General features: G+C 36.1%; 1 protein-coding gene across 3 annotated transcripts in view; it reads left to right on the top strand.

The window, feature by feature from the left end:
* LOC127125675 (1,4-alpha-glucan-branching enzyme 1, chloroplastic/amyloplastic) overlaps positions 1–19305 on the top strand; it is a 39463-nt gene extending 20158 nt beyond the window's left edge. For 2 of the 3 annotated variants that reach the window (NM_001426902.1, NM_001426903.1), the window contains 14 exons: positions 4667–4750; positions 10777–10898; positions 11013–11132; positions 11895–12024; positions 12128–12238; positions 13967–14095; positions 14316–14419; positions 15582–15726; positions 16494–16641; positions 16742–16842; positions 17281–17358; positions 17718–17873; positions 18194–18268; positions 18455–19305. In NM_001426902.1, the coding sequence (NP_001413831.1) occupies positions 4667–4750; positions 10777–10898; positions 11013–11132; positions 11895–12024; positions 12128–12238; positions 13967–14095; positions 14316–14419; positions 15582–15726; positions 16494–16641; positions 16742–16842; positions 17281–17358; positions 17718–17873; positions 18194–18268; positions 18455–18766 (1815 nt within the window). In that variant the 3' untranslated portion in view covers positions 18767–19305. The remainder of the gene's footprint in view (positions 1–4666; positions 4751–10776; positions 10899–11012; positions 11133–11894; positions 12025–12127; positions 12239–13966; positions 14096–14315; positions 14420–15581; positions 15727–16493; positions 16642–16741; positions 16843–17280; positions 17359–17717; positions 17874–18193; positions 18269–18454) is intronic. The other variant, XM_051054474.1, reaches the window with a different exon arrangement.
* Positions 19306–23885: the final 4580 nt, after the last annotated feature.

A 23885-nucleotide genomic window follows, 5' to 3' on the forward strand; every position in this document is an offset into this window, starting at 1 on the left:
GGCAGATACTAAAGCAGAAAATTCAGCCAACAGTTTGGCTGAAGGACATGCTCTTCCTATCACTGGTCACAAATTGAATGGCCAGAATTACAATCAATAGGTGCGCTCAGTCAAAATCTACCTTCAAGGAAAAGGGAAGGAAGGTTATATCACAGGAGACTCCAAGTGTCCAAAAAAGGGGGATTCAACCCTCGAAAAATGGCAACTAGAAAACAGTCTAGTAATGTCATGGCTGCTAAACACCATGACAAATGAAATTGGAGAAAATTTCATGTACTATGACACTGCCAAAGAGATGTGGGATGCCGTAAAGGAAACCTACTCTAATGTCGACAATACATCTGCAATTTTTGAAATCAAGAGCATACTCCATGATTTGCGTCAAGATGACCGCTCAGTCACAGAGTATTTTAATACTCTCAATCGTCACTGGCAGCAACTGGATGTATATGATGAAGTTGAATGGAGCTGCACGGAGGACAAAAAGAAGTACAAAGAATTGGTGGAGAAAGATAGAGTCTACAAATTTCTATTAGGTTTGAACACAGAACTTGATGAAGTTCGTGGGAGAATCCTTGGAACCAAACCTCTTCCAAAAATTCGAGAAGCATTCTCGGAAATACGAAGAGAGGAGAGCAGGAGAAAAGTGATGCTTGGAAAATCCAGTGCAGTCCCATCTATAGAAGGATCTGTAATGGCAGCAAGGGGAGATCAGCGTTCTTTCCAAAAGAAAACTCGGCCTTGGTGTGACCACTGCAAGAAACCGGGTCATACCAAGGAGACATGCTGGATCATTCATGGAAAGCCATCAGAGCTAAAATGGACTAAAAACCGGGACAGCAGGGGGAACACAGCTGAGGTAAATTCTCACTCATCACCATTCAACAAGGAGCAAATGGAAGCCTTACAAAAAATGCTTCAACAAACAATTGGTACAGCTACTGTGGCACAAAAAGGTAATCTTTTTCATGCTCTAAACACTAGCATGGGAAAACAAAATTCATGGATTATTGACTCAGGAGCATCTGATCACATGACTGGAGATTTGACTGTCTTTGATAGCTATTCTCCATGTCAAAATAATTCGACTGTTCGAATTGCTGATGGTACCCTTTCTAAGGTCATGGGTAAAGGTTCAGTCATTATTTCACAAAATATTACTCTTAGTTCAGTACTGTATGTGCCTAAACTTGATTGTAACTTGCTGTCCATCAGTAAACTTACAAAGGATTTGAAGTGTATCACTAAATTCTTTCCTAACCTGTGTGAATTTCAGATTTTGGAGTCGGGGAGGACGATTGGCAATGCTAAAGAATGTGCTGGACTCTATATCCTTCAGGCTGAAGCATCTAAACCAGAATCCGAGGCAACCTCTTGCGCTGTAGTTTCTGCATGTAGTGAAAATTCTGCAATGCTGTGGCACTATAGACTAGGCCACCCAAATTTTATGTACTTGAAAAAAATGCTTCCTAAAGTATTCAATAAAAATCAGAAGTTGTTTCAATGTGAAATTTGTCAATTGTCCAAACATACACGCAGCCCCCACCCACCTCAACCCTATAAACCTTCCCAACCTTTTTATGTTATTCATAGTGATGTATGGGGACCATCGCGAGTCAGAAATGTAACTGGATCAAGATGGTTTGTCACCTTTATTGATGACCATACACGGATCACTTGGGTCTACCTTATGAAAGACAAATCGGAAGTTGGTAGAATATTTGAATGTTTCCATACCATGGTGCAAACACAATTTCAAAGCAAGATTAGAGTGCTTAGGAGTGATAACGGTCGTGAGTACTATAATTCTGCACTAAGCTCATACTTTACGCAACATGGAATAATACACCAAACCTCATGTGTGGATACACCTCAGCAGAACGGGGTTGCCGAGAGAAAGAATAGACACCTCCTAGAAGTAACCCGATCTCTCATGCTAGCTACAAATGTCCCTAACCATTTTTGGGGAGAAGCTGTCCTCTCTGCAACCTATCTAATAAACAGAATGCCTTCCCGAATCCTTAACTTTCATATGCCTTACTCCACTCTCCAAACCTTATACCCAAGCAATCGCATCCTTACATCTATTCCTTTGAAAATATTTGGATGCACAACCTTTGTCCATAATCTTGATCCCCAACGCAGTAAACTTGACCCGAAATCCATTAAATGCATATTCCTCGGCTACTCTCCTCACCAAAAGGGATACAAATGTTATTCACCTCAAAACAAAAAATTCTACCACACCATGGATGTAACTTTTTTTGAGAATCAACCATATTATCCCAAAGTTGGCATTCAGGGGGAGAAGATCTATCCAATTGAAGTGGTAGAATCCCAACTTTTGGAACTTGAGCTAACTGAACCCAAACTCACTGCAGAGGCATCAAAACCTACACCTGAACCAAATGAAAATGCAACAGAAACTGCAGAACCTACACATGGACCAGAAGAAACTACGTTAGAAAATGTAGAGGAAATTGCAGTAGAAACTACAGCCCCTACAACAGAAACTGCACCAGAAAACTACGTGAGAGTGTACTCCAGGAAGAGCAAGAAGGGAATAGAGTCCTGCACAGCTCCAAGGCAGAACCAAGAAACCTCCAAGACTCTAGAAAATGACGTTCCCTCAGGTAATACTGCTCCTAACTCTGTGAATGTTGACGACATTAATATTCCTATTGCCTTGAGAAAAAATGTAAGATCGTGTACTAAACATCCCATTGAAAGATTTGTATCTTATGGAAAATTGTCCCAGAGTTACAAGACGTTTGAAACAGCCCTTGACAATACACATATTCCAAGCAACATCCATGAGGCACTCCAAAATTCTGAATGGGCAGCAGCCGTAACTGAAGAGGTTCAGACCTTAATTAAGAATGGCACTTGGGAGATCACAAGCCTACCATCAGGGAAGAAGCCGGTAGGATGCAAATGGATATTCTCCATGAAGTATAATGCAGATGGGAGTGTAAATCGGTACAAAGCTCGACTTGTAGCAAAGGGATTTACTCAATCATATGGAGTAGACTATGAAGAGACTTTTGCACCGGTGGCCAAACTGAACTCAGTTAGAGTTATTCTCTCTTTGGCTGCAAATTTAGATTGGCCACTCCATCAACTAGATATCAAGAATGCCTTCTTAAATGGTGACCTAGAAGAGGAAGTTTATATGCAGATTCCTCCTGGACTTGAATCATCCAGCACCGCAAATATGGTGTGCAGGCTCCGAAAATCCCTTTATGGCCTCAAGCAGTCTCCAAGGGCGTGGTTTGATAGATTGACTCGAGTTGTAAAGAAAGACGGGTTCAACCAATGCCAATCAGATCACACTATGTTTGTTAAACACTCCATGGAAGGAAAGGTAGCTTTTTTATTGTTTATGTTGATGATATCGTTATTACAGGAAATGATTATGATCAAATTGATCATTTAAAGGGACTCTTGGCAAAGGAATTTGAAGTTAAGGACTTGGGACAACTGAAGTATTTTTTAGGGATGGAAGTTGCTCGAACAAAGGATGGTATCTATGTATCACAAAGGAAATACACCCTTGACTTACTTCAAGAAACTAGAATGCTTGGGTGCAAGGCAGCTAATACACCAATAGAACAAATAAAAGGAAGAGAAGATGAAAGTCCACCAGCCGACAAAGATAGATATCAAAGTTTAGTTGGGAAACTAATCTACCTATCTCACACTAGGCCCGACATTGGGTTCGCTGTAAGCTTGGCTAGTCGCTACATGTCAAATCCAACTGAGTCTAACATGAAAATGGCGAATAGAATCCTCCAATATCTCAAAGGCACACCAGGCCGAGGCCTCCACTTCAAGAGGAATTCAAACAGGGACATTGAAGTTTATACAGATTCAGATTGGGCAGGATGCTCCACAGACAGAAAATCGACTACAGGCTATTGTTCATTTGTGTGGGGGAACCTAGTAACTTGGAGAAGCAAGAAACAATCTGTAGTGACGAGGAGTAGTGCAGAAGCAGAATTTAGAGCTATGGCCCTAGGTATTTGTGAAGGAATGTGGCTTAAGAGCATGCTAGATGAAATCAAAATTCATGTGAACCATTATGTGAGGTTACTATGTGATAACAAAGCTGCTATAAGCATTGCAAAGAACCCAGTCCAACATGATAGAACAAAACATGTGGAAATTGACCGGCACTTCATTAAAGAAAAAATTGATCAGAAGATTATAAATATTGATCATGTCCCATCATGCAAGCAAACTGCAGATATCTTAACCAAGGCTCTTCCAAGGAATACTTATGAAAATATCAAATCCAATCTGGGTATGATAGACATCTACCACCCAGATTGAGGGGGAGTGTTGAAGATTAGCACATATCAAATCATAATCATTTGATTATGATTTGTTAAGCTGTTACAAAACAGTGGTGTAAATAGATTTATTCTCTATTATTATTATTTCCTTATTTAGGTAGCAGCAATTATACGGAGTTATTTCTCTGTTTATTAACAAGTTAGTACAGCTTGTTGTATCCTATTTATACCGTACAATGTAATAGTTCCTATCACAATGAAATATACAATATATTTCTATAGTGTCAATTACTTAATTGTTGACTTCTACATATCATTTGATTTTTCTGTCATGCACTATTGTTGTGGTTTATATTTTTCTCTTTTTACAGGAAAAGTATGTCTTCAAACATCCACAGCCAAAACGACCACAGTCAATTAGAATATATGAGTCACACATTGGAATGAGTAGCCCGGTGCGTATTTTCTTTCTTTCTCTAATTTTATGTAATAGGTAATTATTTTCTTTTCCCTTGTTGCCTTATTGGGAAGTCAATGATCTATTACATCAGAAGAAAAGATAGTTATTGTTTATCATCAATGGCAAAATGTCAAAGACTAAAACTTTTTTTTTGCCAACCCAAGCAACTTCATGGTTCATGGCAACACTATGCCCTGACCATAGGTATTGTCACAAAAATAGGTTTGATACCTCTCTCATTATTATTTCGGGTATATATAGAGATTACAGGGTTATACAAGTAATTACACTAATTAATTACATTTAATGAGAACAAATCAATTTCTGATTTGTTTCCCTTATTCTAGGAACAAACCCTATGAATAAACTAATTCCTATTCACACTGATTTGTTTCCCTTATTCTAGGAACAAACCCTTAATCTATGAATAAACTAATTCCTATTCACATCCCCCCTCAAATTGATGTTGTTGGTCAATGAGCATCAATTTGCTAACAAGAAACTGATGACGTGGACGCGGAACGGCCTTGGGAAGAATATCTGCAACCTGCAACTGAGTACTGACATGAGGAAGTGATATTAGTCTGTCATCATATGCGTCACGGATCGAATGACAATCAACTTCGATATGTTTGGTGCGTTCATGAAAAACAGGATTCGCAACGATTTGGATGGCACTTGTATTGTCCGCATAAAGTGAAGTTGACTCTGTTTGAGGAAATCCAAGTTCAGCCAAAAGACCACGAAGCCAAATTATTTCAGAACAGGCAGCAGACATGGCACGATACTCAGATTCAGTAGAAGATTTAGAGACTCTCGCTTGTTTCTTACTTTTCCATGATATCAATGAAGAGCCAAGAAACATGCACCAACCAGTGACAGATCGACGAGTATCAGGACATCCTGCCCAATCGACATCACTATAAGCACTCAGTTTAGGAGCAATTCCAGTGGGAAAGAATAAACCACGATGAGAGCTTCCCTTCAGGTAGCGAATTATGCGACGAACTGCTGCCAAGTGAAGATGACGAGGAGAGTGCATGAATTGACTTACTTGTTGAACAGCAAAAGATATGTCAGGGCGAGTAATAGTCAGGTAATTAAGGTTACCCACAAGTTGACGATACAATAAGGGATCAGGCAAGAGATCACCATCATCACGATGATATTTAACATTAACCTCAAGAGGAGTATCCACTGGATTAGCCGATTGTAGACCAGCCATAGAAATTAAATCTGTGGCATACTTGTGTTGATGGAGGAATATGCCCTTGGATGTAGAATGAACCTCAAGACCAAGAAAGTAATGCAAATTACCAAGATCTTTCATATGAAACGATGCTTGTAACTGTGGTTTAAGGCTTTGAATCGAAGCATGATCAGAACCAGTAATAATCATATCATCAACATACAGAAGAAGTAGGACAATTCCAGTAGAAGTTCTATGAATAAATAGAGAAGAATCATATTGACTCTGAGTAAAGGAGAACCCAAGTAGAGTTGAGCGGAATTTTTCATACCATGCTCTAGGCGCTTGTTTCAAACCATATAAGGAGCGTTTGAGCTTGCACACACCCTTAGATGACAAGAATAAACCTTGAGGAGGAGTCATATAAATATCTTCCGTCAGGTCACCATGAAGAAAAACATTTTTCACATCTATTTGATGAAGAGACCACCCGTTAGAAGTAGCTATGGAGAGTATTGTACGAACAGATTTCATTTTGGCAACCGGTGCAAATGTCTCATCATAATCAATTCCATATTCCTGCTTATTTCCTAAGGCAACCAATCGAGCCTTGAAACGATTGAGAAACCCATCAGAATTCAGTTTCACAGAATACACCCATTTGCAACCTATGGGTTTGATATCAGGGGGACAAGAGACAATATCCCATGTAAAATTCTCTTGAAGAGCCTGAAGTTCCTCATTCATTGCTTTTATCCAGCGCACGTCTTTAACAGCCTGTGCATAACAAGTAGGAATAGATATGCTAGACAGTGAGGTGGTCAGAGAAGTATGTGAGGAATCATACCTGTCTGGTGAATATCTATCTGGTGCTTTAGATATTCGACTAGAACGTCGTTGTTTGACCGGTTCAGGATCAGGTGGCGGATCTGTGTCGGGAGGGGCAGTGGGAACCTGTTTTCTGCGTTGTCTGACATATGTGATTCCTGGTTTGTAATGTTCTATAGATCGAGGCATAACAGAAAAATTAGAAAGAATAGCAATTTCATTTGTGACAGGAGAAAGAGAATGAAACATAAATTGATTATCAAAAAATGTAACATTCCTAGAAACTCGAAAGCGGTGATTAGACACATCATAACACACAAAACCCTTATGAGAGTTGCTATACCCCATAAATGCACATTGAATAGATTGTGCTCCAAGCTTATTTCGTTCAAACTGAGGTAAGTGAACAAAACACACACATCCAAAAGTATGTAAATAACTATAATCAGGCTGAGTTTTAAAAAGACGAAAGAAAGGAGAATCAAAATCAATAACCGTAGAAGGAAGACGATTGATCAAGAATACGGCTGTGGAAAGAGCCTCTACCCAAAATCGGGATGGCACAGAAGCTTGAAGAAGTAAAGTGCGCGATACATCAAGCAAATGACGATTCTTTCGCTCTGCCATCCCGTTTTGTTGGGGGGTATTGGGACAAGATCGTTGAGATAAGATCCCTTTTTGTTGAAGGTACTCCTGAAACTCATGAGACATATACTCACCTCCAGAGTCAGATCGAAAAATTTTCACACTTGCTTGAAATTGAGTTTCAACATATGTCAAAAACTTCTGAAACATAAAAAACACTTCAGACTTAGATCGAAGAAAATATATCCAAGTAAAACGACTGTAGTCATCAATAAATGTGACAAAATATTTATAGTGAGCATGAGATGCTGCAGGAGACATTCCCCACACATCACTATGAATCATCTCAAAACAAGTGGAGGCACGATGAGCACCTGATGGAAAAGGAAATGTTTTACTTTTAGCCAATTTGCAAACAGAACATGAAATAGAAGCAGTACAAACATGTTTATTTCCCAACAAACCAGTTTTAAATAAATGAGACAAAACAACAGAATTTGGATGGCCCAATTTTCTATGCCAATCCTCATAAGAGTTCAAAACACTATTACTAGCAAAAGATAAACGACTAGAGCTAAACTGGAGCGGAAACAATCTTCCCACTTTAGGCCCCTTCGCGATCACCTTCCCCGACACCTGCTCCTGCACAAGACAACCAACACGAGAAAAATTAACATTATAATTGTTATCCACCAATTGACCAACTGACAATAAGTTGGAAGCAAGTCCGGGTGATACAAGCACGTCACGAAAGTTAGAGTTTATGTTACCAACATCACCGATAGTGAGTTTATTACCATCAACAATTTGAATTTGCTGATTGCCATTATAAGAATGTAAATTGTGCAAGTATTCAGAGGAGTCCGTCATGTGATTGGATGCGCCAGAATCAAGAAACCACGGTTGAGAAACATTAGAAGACTTACCCTGAATTCCCAAGGTTGAAAGAGCAGAATGTACCATTTGTTGAATCATTTCAGGTTGTATAACACCGCCATTAGATGCACCAGTACTGAGAGGACCAACTGTAGAGTTGGTAGTGGCATGGAATGCTTGGGCTGGACGTTGTACTGGTCGGGGAGGACGCGTGGGACAGTCAAAGATGATATGACCCTGTTGTTTGCAATAGTTGCAAAACTTCTTACTGCAGCTGCGAGCAATATGTCCAAATTGTTTGCAAGAAAAACATTGGACTTGTCGCATATCACGACCCTTTCCTCGCTCTAAACAGCATATGCAATTGCCACGGGTTCGGAACTGACAGCATCATGAGACATAGCTCCTTGAGTAATCAGACGTTGTTCTTCCCTGAGAAGTTCACCAACACAAGTATCCAAAGAAGGAACAAGATTCCTATTTAGCAAAGCACCTCTGACAACCTCAAATTCTGAACGAAGTTTCATGAGAAATTGATCTCGCCCACTGGTGTTGTAAACTTCTTGAATAGCCGTGAGGGAGGTCTTGGGAATCTTAGCGTGTATAATAGCGGAGTGTTCTGTCCAGAGATTTAGAAAAGCAGAATAGTATTCTTGAATAGACAAGTCACCTTGTTTATAGTTGGCTATGTCTAACTCTAACTGAAACCGTTTTGCCGAATTGTCCTGGTTATAAATGCGCTTCAAATAATTCCACATTTCTTGAGCAGTTGAAAAAGAGCGCAAATTATTGATCATCTGAGGATCAATACTGTTGAGAATCCAAGTGATGATTTGAGCATCTTTAGTTTCCCACACATCTAAAGCAGTTTTCTCCGTCGGTGCCTTAGAAACATCATCTAAGTGACTCCATAATCCCTTTCCTCTAACATACATCTTAAATTGAAATTCCCATGCCGAATAATTTTTTCCGGTACAACGGACACAAAAATTATCTCTTTCTTTTTCGGAAGCCATCTAAGTTAGTATGCAACAAGATTCAACCTCACTAATTGATAAATTATTATAATAATAATTCTTATTATAATAATAATTATGATTATAATAATAATCCAGCAACAGCAAACAAACCAAATACTCCACGGACAGTATAGTGTCCATAATCCACAAACAGTGCAACAAGAAGATAACCAAGATAATCCACGAACCGAACAATCCACAATCCACAAACAAAGCAAATGCAATTTTGAAGAAGCGGCAGAATCAAAAGATAATCACGATCAAGAATCTCAAACCAAGAACATCCAAGAACAAAAAAATCAAAATTGCAACCGAAAAAAAAACCAAACACGACCGAGAATCACGATTTGGGAAAAGAATCGCAAAACAAACCGAAGCCCTAACCTTAGAATCACGATGAAATCTCCGCGAAACAAATTCCACGTTGATCGATCAAAGACCAATAAACGATGAACAACAAAACTCGATCAGAACCAGAAAATCACAGGTTTGATCGCGAGGTTGATACCATGTCAGGAAAATAGGTTTGATACCTCTCTCATTATTATTTCTGGTATATATAGAGATTACAGGGTTATACAAGTAATTACACTAATTAATTACATTTAATAAGAACAAATCAATTTCTGATTTGTTTCCCTTATTCTAGGAACAAACCCTATGAATAAACTAATTCCTATTCATACTGATTTGTTTCCCTTATTCTAGGAACAAACCCTTAATCTATGAATAAACTAATTCCTATTCACAGGTATAGCCCCACTGTTTGACATTCGACATACCCTCTCACCTTTTGGGACATGTTCATATGTCCTGGAAGCTTCCACCCAGAATTATTACTATCAGATTTATTGATGGGAAACACTGCTCAGGAGAAAATATCATACTTGAAACATCTCCTCTCATCTCTTTCACTTCCTTAGAAGCGACAATATTGAACTTGCAAGAAAGCAACATAATTATTTCTTTACAGAAAGTTTCATTCCCGATTGCCTACAAATGGAACTGAATTGACTTGCACGACTAAGTAGATAGACACCACCCGAAATTAAGTTTTATATCCTTGGGCAAGTGTGACTTAGCTGACCTAATGACATTCAGAGGATTCCATTCTTATTTAGTGATTCTCAAATTAAAAGTTACTCTATTTATAAATGTCAAACTGCAAATAGTTACTTGTTTTGAAATTGTATCGTTTATCTGCGTCATGAAGTGAAATCATCTTACGGTTCACAAAAGTAAGGCTAGTTAAACTGATTCCTCACTCTTCCACTAAATGCTAAGTGAAAGGCGTTAGTTGTTTGTTACGTGCAACAAGGCTTTAGATTTTTGTAAAAATTATTTTTTATTGAATTATTTCCTTGCAATGAAGACATTGGTCTCATTAATACAATCGGTGTCTTTCAGATTTAAATACAGAATATTTTGCATAATAACAGAGTTAATCTATAATGTTCAATGAAATGTCTATTCAGAGCTAGTGTTTTTTCTGTTACTAATAATGCTTTGAACCATGTGGTGCAGGAGCCAAAAATCAACACATATGCGAACTTTAGAGATGATGTACTACCTCGCATTAAAAAACTTGGCTATAATGCTGTCCAGATTATGGCTATCCAAGAACATTCTTATTATGCTAGTTTTGGGTAATTCTTCTAGAATGCCTATCCAGTGCTATCATTAATCATAAAAATTTCCCCCTCCCAAAATGCTGATTTAAATTTGTGGCCTGACTTTAAAAAGATTGTTCTGCATGACAGGTACCATGTTACTAATTTCTTTGCACCTAGCAGTCGGTTTGGTACTCCAGAAGATCTCAAGTCTCTGATAGACAGAGCCCATGAACTAGGCCTGCTTGTTCTGATGGATATTGTACATAGGTAATATTTATACCTTAATATTCTTTTCATTTTTCTGGAAATATCTTGATAAGTATCCAAGAACTTGAAGAACCCTCCCCTAAAAGCTAGCTATCAAGGGGGATGACCAAGCAACTAAACATCTCATACTACTCGATGTGGAACTTAGGCACCCGAAAACATCGAACTCCCCTATCATACCACCGGCCCTGAGAGTCTACCTCCTGGCAGAAGTACTCTACGACACTTTCTCAATCTTTCCTGTCAGTCCCTCTGTAGGTAGCCCTTTCCAAGCCACTGAACCATCTCTGACACCAATCAATAGAAACTAGTCTGAAATAAATATAGTGACTGAATAATATTTCTGCTTTATTTGATCAATCTCTGGGAGTGCTCTTCCAACAAAGTAGTTTCAGGGAAATAGAAAATACAATAATTAGAGTAGAAAGTAAAATGGTAACCACAAGGAACTACCCTAGGAGTTAGAGAGCCTAGTCTCTCCCAACCAACCAAGATACGGACAATCGAATGTTTCCTACTTTCCTTTCATCCCTAATTTGTAATTATACTTAATTAACAAGTTCTACCCCAGGCCCATATAAATTTGTGGGCTTCCTCCTAGAATAAGTCTTCACAATTGGAGCCCTATTTGTAAAATATCTCTAGTTCTTATTTTTCAACTGAATCATCAGCCATCAGTGCATAGTGATAGTACATGCAAGATCTTATTGATGGGATTTAATCTGCTGCTTAGACCTGATTACCAGTATCTGATTAATGTAGCCATTCCTCAAATAATACATTGGATGGCCTGAACATGTTTGATGGAACTGATGGTCATTACTTCCATCCTGGTTCACGGGGTTATCATTGGATGTGGGATTCTCGCCTTTTTAACTATGGAAGCTGGGAAGTAAGTGCTACTCCCAGAGTTCATTGACATTGTTCTGAATATTTTTTTCTATCATGATTCTTCTATACCCTTCTGGTTGATAGTGGCTTATTTTCTTAATTAGGTACTAAGGTACCTACTTTCAAATGCAAGATGGTGGCTGGATGAATATAAGTTTGATGGGTTTCGATTTGATGGCGTCACATCAATGATGTACACTCATCATGGACTGCAGGTACAATTTGGTTGGTTTCTTGGGTGTAGTCTTTAAGTTTATGATATTCTAAGATAACCTGGCTGCATTCGTGCTTGATCATTGTGGATTATAGTATTTCCAAGTGAAGAAGGGCTGAAATTTTAAATACCATTTTGTATTAATATCAGCTTAGAGTATCTAGTAATAATGCACTTCTATCCTGACCAAATAAGGCTTTAACTATGTAACTGACTTGGCTAAGTCAGCACTACTGTAACTGACTCTGCTGAGTCGCAGCAGCTCCTAAGCTAGATATAAATACTTGCTCTCTAGATTCTCAAAGCTAGAATTTAGTTGCAACCAGAATAGTCAATTGCGGCCAATAGTGGCGCTATCCCGCTATAGCGGAGCGGAGGCCGACCACTATGGGAAGAGCCTTAGCGGTGCAGAACACTATAGCGGCCGCTATAAGGTAAATAGCGGGATAGCGGAGCAGAGTGGTTTCTGGCCTGCTATCCTTTTCCCATCTAAATAACCGAAATTACCCCCCTTAAATTTACAATGTTTTAAGGATAATTTAGGTTTTTTCAATCAAATTTGAGTTGAGACACAACCTTAACCTTCCTTCATAATCGTTTATGTACTTCAAGCTTCATAATCGTTTATGTACTTCAAGAGTCATGTGTGCTTTGATTTATGAATATTTAATGAGTTGAGTTATTTGTTTAATTTTACATTAAATATATGTCTATACTTATTATATGTAATTTATCCAAAAAAGTATCAAATAGAGCGGTCATCCCACTATACACTATCATGCTATCCCACTTTTGGGGTTGCCCGCTCCGCGCTGCTATCCTGGAATGACTACTCTGGTTGCCACGGATTTCAATTCAATATGAAGAAATATTTTCCCTCAGCTTCTCTCTAGATTCATACTATGCTTTCAATTTCTATAATGGTATCAGAACATTGCAGAGAATTGGGTAACCTTATTGCTTTATAGTCCTGTTTGTTTTTTTAAGCTCATTTGTTGTAGATCTGTCCTCCTCCTCCTTGCACTTCTTTCCTCTCTAAATTTTTTCCTTCACACAATTTTTTTTCTGAATGATAATTTTACAGCTTGGTCGGTCCACATAAATGCACCAATGCATGATAACCATGAACATAACTGGCTTAATAATTGAAAAATTGTTCAATGGTGGAGTTGACAATTTAGGTTCTCCCTTACCAACTTCCACTTCACTCTTCACATTGACGTGGGTCTAAGTAGTCTATAGTATTTTTTGGTAAATACAAATATATGAATAGGATAACAAGGGGTTCTCCATCCCATAGACAGATCTCATAAACAAACTTGGGATATACAGTATATGATACATTGTAAAGGACAATAGCAATTAGCACCAATATAAAACTGACCTTCTATAGATTTTAAGCAATTGATTTTGCGTTGTAAATGATTTCCATAAGTTTCATGATAGAATATAATCTAAATCCAGTTTACTGTAGAAAATTATCTAGGCCCCTTGTTTACAACAATGCTAACTCCGATTCAGATAGATTCCTCAACACAGATAATGAGATAGGAATGGACTAAAAGAAGTAGATAAAGAAAGAGAAGGAAAGGAAACAATGTCAAAATATATTATAGTTGTGATTATCCTTTGAAGAAAAGGGTTCTCATTTCAATCAAATATAGGATTCTTTCCGTTATCAATCGTTTATTTATTTTTTCCTTAAAAGGATTATTGAATCTTGCTGCAGGTATCTTTTACCGGAAATTACAGTGAGTATTTTGGTTTAGCAACTGATGTTGAGGCTGTGGTTTACATGATGCTTGTTAATGATCTCATTCACGGGCTCTTCCCTGAAGCTGTTTCAATTGGTGAAGATGTATGCCCTCCTCTCGAGTTTTATGCTAATTCGTTATATTTCATTTAAGTTGTATGTTGAGTAACTGTGATCTCATAGATTTTATTGTCTCTCCATGCTTAAATTTCTAGAGGGCTCAGTAACTGCTGTAAAGCACAAAAGATAATATGGTATTTGAACACCATCAAATTAAGTCAGTTAAAACTGGCAGTCAATGTTACAATTTTCTTTCCATTTCCAGGTGAGTGGAATGCCAACATTCTGCCTTCCGACGCAAGATGGTGGGATTGGCTTTAACTACCGCTTGCATATGGCTGTTGCAGACAAGTGGATTGAGCTTCTTAAGTAATCTTTTATTCTTATTCTGGAGTGCAAATACAGTATATTATGCTTTTTCAAATAGTCCTGTTTGAGGATGGCTAGATTACAAAAATACAAGTAGATGTGTGGTAAGACTAGACAGGATAAAATTATAAATGACAACATTAGAGAGAGTGTTGGGGTTACACCTATAGTAGAAAAGATGGTGGAAAATAAACTTAGGTGGTTTGGGCATGTAGAGAGAAGCCTTGTAGATTCTCTGGTAAGGAGACTAGATCAGACAGAGAGAAGTTTAACAATTAGAGATAGAGGAAAACTTAGAAAAACTATAAGAGAAATTATTAACAAAGATCTCGAAATTAACGATTCAGGTAGCCGATCCCACTTAGTGGGATAAGGCTTGGTGGTTGTTGGACTTCCTTGTTATATAATTTTCTACCTTTATATCAAATCATGAAAGAGCCAAGACATGGTGCATCAGAATGATAGATAATTTTTTTTTAAAATGACCCAAAGGGAAGATTCTAAATGGGCTTGTATGTATTCAATGCTTTCTTGATATTGGGTTACAGATAAATTTTAGGTTAAAACCAATGTGAATGAGTGATGCAGAATAAAAACACATTAGATATTTTTATTAGGATTTATCTAGTTTTATTTTTTATTTTTTAATGTAATCATGATTTACTAGAATTATGTTTTTTTTTTGTTAGACTTATAGTTTTTCTAAGGTTTTTTATTATCATCTTTAGGTTACAAATATTAAATTCGCTTTTGGTGCCTTATGATATTCAACCTTTTTGCATAATTTGTTGCATTGAAAATATCAGAAAACTAAATCAATAAAGCACTTCTTCGTATCAATCTGCATCAAATTTAGAATATTAGATAAATCATAAATGGATATAAAGCTCTAATGTCTTTCTAATCTGCATTAATGAACCCAAAAAAATATGTATGTTCATTAGTATAAGCCAATCAGATATGGCATGAGTTGTTGTTTCATAAGTTGATAGCATGCATATATGTGTCTTTTTGTTCCAAATATTGTTCAAATCAAATCCTATATCGGTTCTAACCTCTTGCTGTAATTTCTCCAACATAAGCCATTGTCATTCATTCTTGTGGTTTGCTAGCAGTGTAAAAAAAATCATGTTAAATTTCAGCCATATTGTTTTTCATGTAGGAAACAAGATGAAGATTGGAGAATGGGTGATATAGTCCACACACTGACAAACAGAAGGTGGCTGGAAAAATGTGTGGTTTATGCTGAAAGTCATGACCAGGCCTTGGTTGGTGATAAGACACTAGCATTTTGGTTGATGGACAAGGTGTGTAGCTCTTGAATACTCCCTTCGTTTTTTATTTTAAGTCGCTTTGAGGAAAAAATTGTAACAAATTATAAGTCTTATAATACCAATAAATCCTTTAAGTTATTTTTCCTTTTATACCCTTAAGGATTTATTATTCTCTCTCTTTTCAATTCTTTAAATTTATTTTTCCCATATAATTAATGAAGGACAATTTTGTAAATTTCTTCATAATCTCTCTTTTCCATACAACAATGATCACATTTCTTAATACGGAAAAATGACTTATATTATTAAACAGAGGGAGTATAGTGTTTCTCAATTATACTAGAAGAACTTATTTTGGATCAAAGCTGTTAAGAGTCCCACATCGGACAATATATGGCCTGAACATGAGTTTATAAATGGGGGCAATCCTCACTCTATCAACCGGTTTTGTAGGGTTGAGTTAGGCCTAATCACCATTCTTAACAAAAGCTATCTCTTTTTATACTGAAGAGTTTGGGAGTTGAGTTTCTCCATTTGAAATTGCCTGCTGCAGTAAAGTTATTTTTAGTAGCATATACATCAAATTTTCTTGACTATTATAAATGTTCGTGGAAACTTCTCGATTAGTGTTATTGCGACTTAGGAATCCATTGATTCTCTCGCCGTTTCTTGAATTCCTTAGGTTCTTACTTAGCTTCTGTCAAATCATTAAAGATGTTTGCTTTTGCTTAATAAATGGGAATTGCTGTAGTTTGTCACTGTACATTTAGATTTTACTTATGCTCTGTTGGCTGCTTCAGGATATGTATGACTTCATGGCTTTAGACAGGCCATCTACTCCTCTAATAGATCGTGGTATAGCATTACACAAAATGATTCGGCTTATTACTATGGGCCTTGGTGGTGAAGGGTATTTGAATTTTATGGGGAATGAATTCGGACATCCTGGTAAACATATTTGACTTAACTCTTTTTGAGAAGTTCTTGGATTTGGTGTTACCAAATCAAGGATACCTTAAGTTTGATAATTTATTATTGTTCTGTTCAGAGTGGATCGATTTTCCAAGGGGTGAGCAACATCTTCCTAATGGCAAAATAGTTCCTGGGAATAACAACAGTTATGATAAATGCAGACGTAGATTTGACTTGGTAAGTTTCTGGTTCCTCCATTCACAACTTGTATAATTACTACTTTATATTCCGACGTTTGTTGATATAGACTGCTATTTTGTCAAAGAGATGATCGAATCAAGCAACATGGTCACAAGCTTTGTCAATTTCAATAATCAATTGGCCCACATTATTACAATGTCCTTGCGAGGTCCTAGAATTAGTTATATATGTAGCAAGCTTGGTGCACTGATTTAAATGCTCCAACTTGAAGGGAACTCTTGATATGTTTATTAGTATATCATGTAAATATAGGAATAACATATTTTATTGTATTTAATGTTGTAGATCGTATATTGAGCCTATATATTGAAACTTCCATGCCGTAGTTGAAACTTTAAACACAGTTTTATCATATGTCTCTCATTTTTTCTCATTCAATAATTATAAAAATCATCTTCTGTGTTGCTTAATCAGGGTGATGCAGATTATCTAAGATATCATGGAATGCAAGAATTTGATCGAGCTATGCAGCATCTAGAAGAGAGATATGGTGTAAGATTTCAATTTTTGTCATCTACTTTATTTGCCAACGAAATACCTGAAAATTTTCTTTGGTATCTGCTTATGATTTGATGTTTGTTGCTCATCATTGGATTTTGAGATAACTTGTGGGAAGTTGGTTTTGAATAAAAGTTAACACTTTTGTGAAAGCAGACTTGATTTCTTCTTATTTCAAAACAAGCTCTACCTACAGTGTTATGCAACTTATCTTAAATTATTTTAATTAAGAGCACAAATAGTATCTAACCTAGGATTGTTATCACTAATGGGTGAACCATTAATAAAGTTTTTTATTGGTTTTTAATATCTTAGCAGTCGAGGAAAGTTAACTGTACCTACCTTTGATGCAGTTCATGACTTCTGAGCACCAATATATTTCACGGAAAAATGAAGGTGACAGAGTTATAATCTTTGAAAGAGACAACCTGGTCTTTGTCTTCAATTTTCACTGGACCAACAGTTATTCAGATTACAAGGTTGGCTGTTTAAAGCCAGGGAAATATAAGGTAATATCTATCAATTATTAGTCTGGCAAGACTAAAGTTGTAACAAGAAAATTCCTTTATAACAATGTCAAAGCTAAGATATGTTATTTTATCCTAAGAAACATCCTTTGCATCACATGTTTGGTTAGTCTCTCCTAACCCAGACCCCAATCAAGGAAAGTGCCACACTTGGTTAAGTAATATCAAATTTTTAATTACAAAAGCCTCATTGGAACCAATTTTAATCTTCTTTCTTAATTTTGGATGTATATCATTATTAAATTCATTTTCTCTAGAGAGCATAACTTTGTATTGGTGGCTTGTGCTTTTCCTTTTTTTAGATTGTCTTGGATTCAGATGATACCTTGTTTGGTGGCTTCAATAGGCTCAATCATACTGCTGAGTACTTCACCTCTGTAAGGGACTTCTTTAAACATGTTTCTGTGTGAAAATGATCAAGCGTGTTGTTGTGTTATAAATTATTTGTGTTTCTATTTTGCTTTATGTTTTTTCCCTTACATTCTTGTGGTCATGGTTTTACCATTTTGGCTTCTCCCAATTAAATTAACAGACTCTTCGGATTCCCTTGGATGGTTTTACAGGAAGGGTGGTATGATGACCGGCCTCGATCTTTCCTCGTTTATGCACCTTCTAGAACAGCAGTGGTGTATGCCCTTGCGGATGGAGTTGAATCAGAGCCAATTGAACTGTCAGATGGAGTAGAATCAGAGCCAATTGAGCTGTCAGTTGGAGTTGAATCAGAGCCAATTGAGCTGTCAGTTGAAGAAGCTGAATCAGAGCCAATTGAGCGGTCAGTTGAAGAAGTTGAATCAGAGACAACTCAACAGTCAGTTGAAGTTGAATCAGAGACAACTCAACAGTCAGTTGAAGTTGAATCAGAGACAACTCAATAGTCAGTTGAAGTTGAACCATGATGACAAGTTTTTCTGGAATGAATATATCAATTTCATAATGGCATCAGTGCAATCAAGTCAAAACCAGCCAACCAACTTAAGGTGATTAGAGCAGGCTCTGAAACTGCAAGGCGGAGCCCTTGTGTTAACTTAATCTTTAGTGCGGCAGCAAACCAACGTTGAAGTGTTTGTACCCATTGCTTGCTAGGTCAATTATGTATAGCACGTCAAGTTTTTTGTTTTTACTTGGGGTTTAATAGGCACAAGTTGCGTGGCGTGTGAATGTGAAACAACAAATGTACTGTCCTCAGATCCTCCGTTTCTGTGGACATATAAATCCTTTTTACCCATAAGTGCACAAACCTTAATTAAACCCTGGAAAGTTTTGCGGGAGGCCTTATATATGATTTCTCCTTTCAGAATTAAAAGTTGAGTCATAGCAATAGGGCCGTGCTGATGAAATAATTGTTTTGTACACGGTGAAAATAGTATTGCCTTACTATAAAATATAAATGGTGGAACCTTTGCCTCCAATTGCAGTAATAGCATTAATAATAATAATAATAATAATAATAATAATAATAATAATAATAATAATAATAATAATTATTATTATTATTAATAATAATAATAATAATAATAATAATAATAATAAACTCATTTATATATATTATACTTATTTTATCTAATTTAAAAACAAAACAAAAATCATAATATAATAGTTTCAAACCTGAGCTAAATTGGCAAAATTCAACTGTATTTAATGTTATTGTTTTAAAAATATCTATCACTAATTCTTCCATCTCTTTAAAATGGGTGCATCGTTACAGAACAAATTTATTGTGATGGTTATTGTGATAAATAATAATTATAACTTATTTTTATATTAAAATCAAAACTGTTAAACTAAATTCTTAATAAACGTGAAGTTAAGTCAATTTGCTTAAAAATTACACTTCACGTGACTTTTATTTTATTTTTTTCTTATACATTTTTTTATTAGACTTCTCTGTGCACAAACAACAACATTTAACTTGCCATACCAGAAAATTTTGAAATGTACCTAGTTTTTCTGAAATTTTGAATATGTACTGAAATTTTTTTTAAGTTACATTTTTTTACAGCAACGAAATTAAAAGTACCGTCAATTTTGAATTACCGGTATATATATACACAGGGAGTTTTAAAACTTTTAGTAAAAATTCTGATAGAAAAAATTGTGAAATTTTTGGGATTTACGATTGTATTTATTGGAAATTGTGAAATTTTCAGAAATTAGAACAAAATTTTGAAAATTGTGAAATTTTTGATATTTGTCATAGAATTCTGGAAATTAAGAAATTTTCGATATTCAATGAGTGAAACTTGTTCATTTTTTTTCTTGCATAACTGATTCGATAAAAAAAACTATTCGATAAAATATATACATATAATAAAATTATGCTACATACAAGAATACAAAATAAATTAGGATGACTTCTTAACTTCATCTTCCTCGTATGCGTCCTGCATATGTTGATTATCATGTTTTTGCATCTTCAGTACTGTCTCAAATGGTCAGTGACGGAAGACAAGGGACAATCAGGTTTCAACTTTATATGAATCCAATGATGTTGTTGACAAAACCAACATCAATGATTTTATGTCTGCTCGTATACATAGGTGGAGCTAAGGTAGGAGGGAAAAATGTGATATTAAGTCTCTTTGACAGGGAGACAAATACGACATTGTATCTACAAGCAATAGGGTAACACATATCAGGAATCATCATCCATTTATCAATACCCTGCACATCCAAGTGTTCTACTCGTAACACATTCATAATTGTAGAGACAATGTCATATAACATATTGGAAAATAATCGAGGATGTTGATGAATTTGAGTATCTAACTGCGTTTAAATCAAAGGCCATGACTATTCGCTCCATCCAAATAAAGTTGCAATATCCCGAAAACCACAATTTCTATCGTCACCCACATCAACAATGTCATCAATGTATGAATGTAAGAAATCAGGAAACTGAGACAAGTAAACATCTCTAAAAAATGCAGTAGACAATTGACTTCTAGCCGACATACTTGACAGTTGACTTTCAGTTATTTCCGTGCATGATCTCTTTGTAGTCTAACTCCCATGCGAGCCCTCGCCATATTCCCACTATAAAGGATCATGATGCACATCACTCTCTTCATCCTTTCTGCTCTTCTTAACTCCCATCTTTGACTTGTACTTCACCGACGGTGGACAAATATAAGTTATGGATGAATGTGTTAGTTCTCAAACCTTTTTCTTTAACACCCTATGACCTACAATATCCAAAATACTAAAATATGTCTTCAACTCTTCACACTCTGCTTCTAAATCTAATTGTGTACCATTGTCTTCATGAGTGACATCATGCCTTTCAATGTGTAATTTCTCCCCAAAAAAATATGAATTGGTTCTAAAGGAACATGATCGCCTTTGGAAACCGACAAATTGAGATGCACACGATAATCCATGTGTTGTTCTAATGAAGCAACCACATGCATCTTGGCTTGCACCAATAAATTTTACCCTTTATAGTTTCTTTCCAATATGCTGTATACACTGCCTTGAAACAAAGTTGTGCAAGTTGGTATATAATAGAGCGTTATATTGATGATCAATGTTGACATATTTTTTTTGATACGAGACCCTAATTGAACCTTGTTGCAACTTCAACATGGTGTTTACAGCATCCCAACTTCGATATAAATCTCTCTGACTTGTCGTCAACATGTTTTTTAGTCTCCAATGAGCAGACTCCATCCTAAAAACCATAATTAGAAATGTATATATTAAATTATGTTTAGTAATGTAATAACATCAAAATAAAGTCTTTGTACTTGTATGTTGTTATGTTCTCTAAATGAGTGACTTTGTTAGTCCAAGCAGCAACAAACCTTTCTCTATAAGGTGTCAACCATATTTTACTCACAAACTTAACAAATAAAGGAATATCAGCAGAAACAGTCTCAAAGTGCTTCAAGTGTTCGACAAACTCAGTTTCTCTATTAGCATACATGATGTTGTTCCATATATCCATGACATGTTATTGTCTTTCTGATTTAACATACTCTTTACATTTCATACTAACGATTTTTAAAATATGGAACGAATACAACAAATGAGTTGAATTTGGAAACACAACTTCCATGGAATTCATCAATGCAAGTTCCCGATCCATCACCACAACCTACGGTAGCAAATTTTCTTAAGAGAACAAATCTTTGAGCTTCTTCAGTGTCCATTTTAAGTAAAACATTTTGGGATGTATATAGTAAAACATTTTTCTGCAGTACTGTCGAAAATTTTGAGTATGGACAAAAATTTTGGTGTACCTGAAAATTTGAAATTTCCGTAAGTTTGAGTAGTTTTCCGGAAATTTCAATAATTTCCGGTATAGGTTTGGGATTTTCCAGGAAACTACCAGAATTTTTAAAACTTACGGTATTTCTTCACCGAAAACTTTAAAAATGTCGGTAAAAATGTTAGATTTTCAAAAAATGAAAAATAAAATCATACCTGAAATTTCGTTTACACTACCGAAAATTTTGTTTTAGACATGTTAATAAAAGTGGTTTTTTTTAAGAAAAGTAAATTTTCATTGGTAAATAATACTCCTTCCGTCTCATAAAAACTATCATATTTGAACAATGCGTGGTTCTTAAGAAAATGATTAGATGTGTTGATTTTAGTTACTCCTTCTAAAACTAATATCATTTACTAGAACACATCTATTAATTATATTTAATAGGGTAGTTGAATAAAGTAAAAGTTAATAAATATGCTTATAGTAGTGTAAAAATAATAATAAATGTTGCATTTGTATTGTAAAGGGACAATTATATTGAGACATATAAAAAGTGCAAATGAGACTCTTTTTACGAGACAGAAGGAGTAGCAGGGACATTTTCGGAAATATGAAAATATGGAGGGTGCCCGGTTGTTAGCCAACAAATTTCGACTATGCAAAAATGGAAAATCTAAGTAAGAAGTATGGAATCACAAAACGAAGCGTCGAGAAGAGTGAACATGGTCGAAGGAGTTCAACAGACAAGACGGGCATGGAACATAAGCCAAGTCGAAATAGGTCCGACAGATAGAAAATGTGCAGGTCAAAGTTGAAGCAAATGACAGTTTACGCGTGTAAGATTTGAAAATAGAAAGAACATGGGAAGTTATAAAGGAAGTAGATAAACATGTGTCAAGCTATTAATCATCAAGAGCGAAATAACAGTTAATTTTATTTCCTATTTAAGCAAAGTTCACTATTAGTTTTAGGGGGTCGCATTCGTAACATTGTAGAGGGAAAACACTCAAAGTATCAAGCGTTTAGAGAAAAGAGTTCATTCCTACAAAAATGTATGCTTGCGTCCACATTTACCTTTAAGCAATTTAAATTACCAAGTCTTTTTATCTACTTTGCCATTTACAGTTTATCTTATCTTTCGTTCATCTATTTTAATTGCATCTTTTACAAGCATTTCCTATATATCATTTTCTTAATCCAAACATTTAAACAAAACATCCCATAAACTTAACACTTAGTCTAGGATTTTGTAGCCGATCCTGCAAGTAAACCTCAATAGGAGGCTAGAGATTGTTCGCGCGAAAAGACATGCGAACAAATTGGCACACCTGATAGGACACATTGTGTTAAGTATATGCAATTACGTAGTGGCAAAATGGCAACACCACGTCCAAATCCAAACGAAGAACCCTCTTCAGGAGGAAGTACAGTTGTATCGCAAACAATTGATGTTGGTTCTGGCACTGTGTTTGCGGTTTCAACTGCACATAGTGGACCAATATTGACACCACGTCAGCCTACGACTCCAAGGCCGACGATGATGGGGACTTCATGGAAATATATGTCCAGTTTCACAGTGCCGATACATCGAACCTTAGGAATGCCAACTGAATTTATGGCAAGTATATATAATAGCAATTCGACATTTGATGAAAATCCATTATCGCTATTCCCACCCTACCATGGGTTATAGCCTTTGGAAAACCGATTCAGTCGACCCCCAGGTTTAGGTTTTTCATCTTAGTCGATCTCAACTTTCACATCGAGCTCTGTCGGAGTCATGA

This window comes from Lathyrus oleraceus, chromosome 3 (genome assembly GCF_024323335.1).
Source record: "Lathyrus oleraceus cultivar Zhongwan6 chromosome 3, CAAS_Psat_ZW6_1.0, whole genome shotgun sequence".
NCBI lineage: Eukaryota > Viridiplantae > Streptophyta > Magnoliopsida > Fabales > Fabaceae > Lathyrus > Lathyrus oleraceus.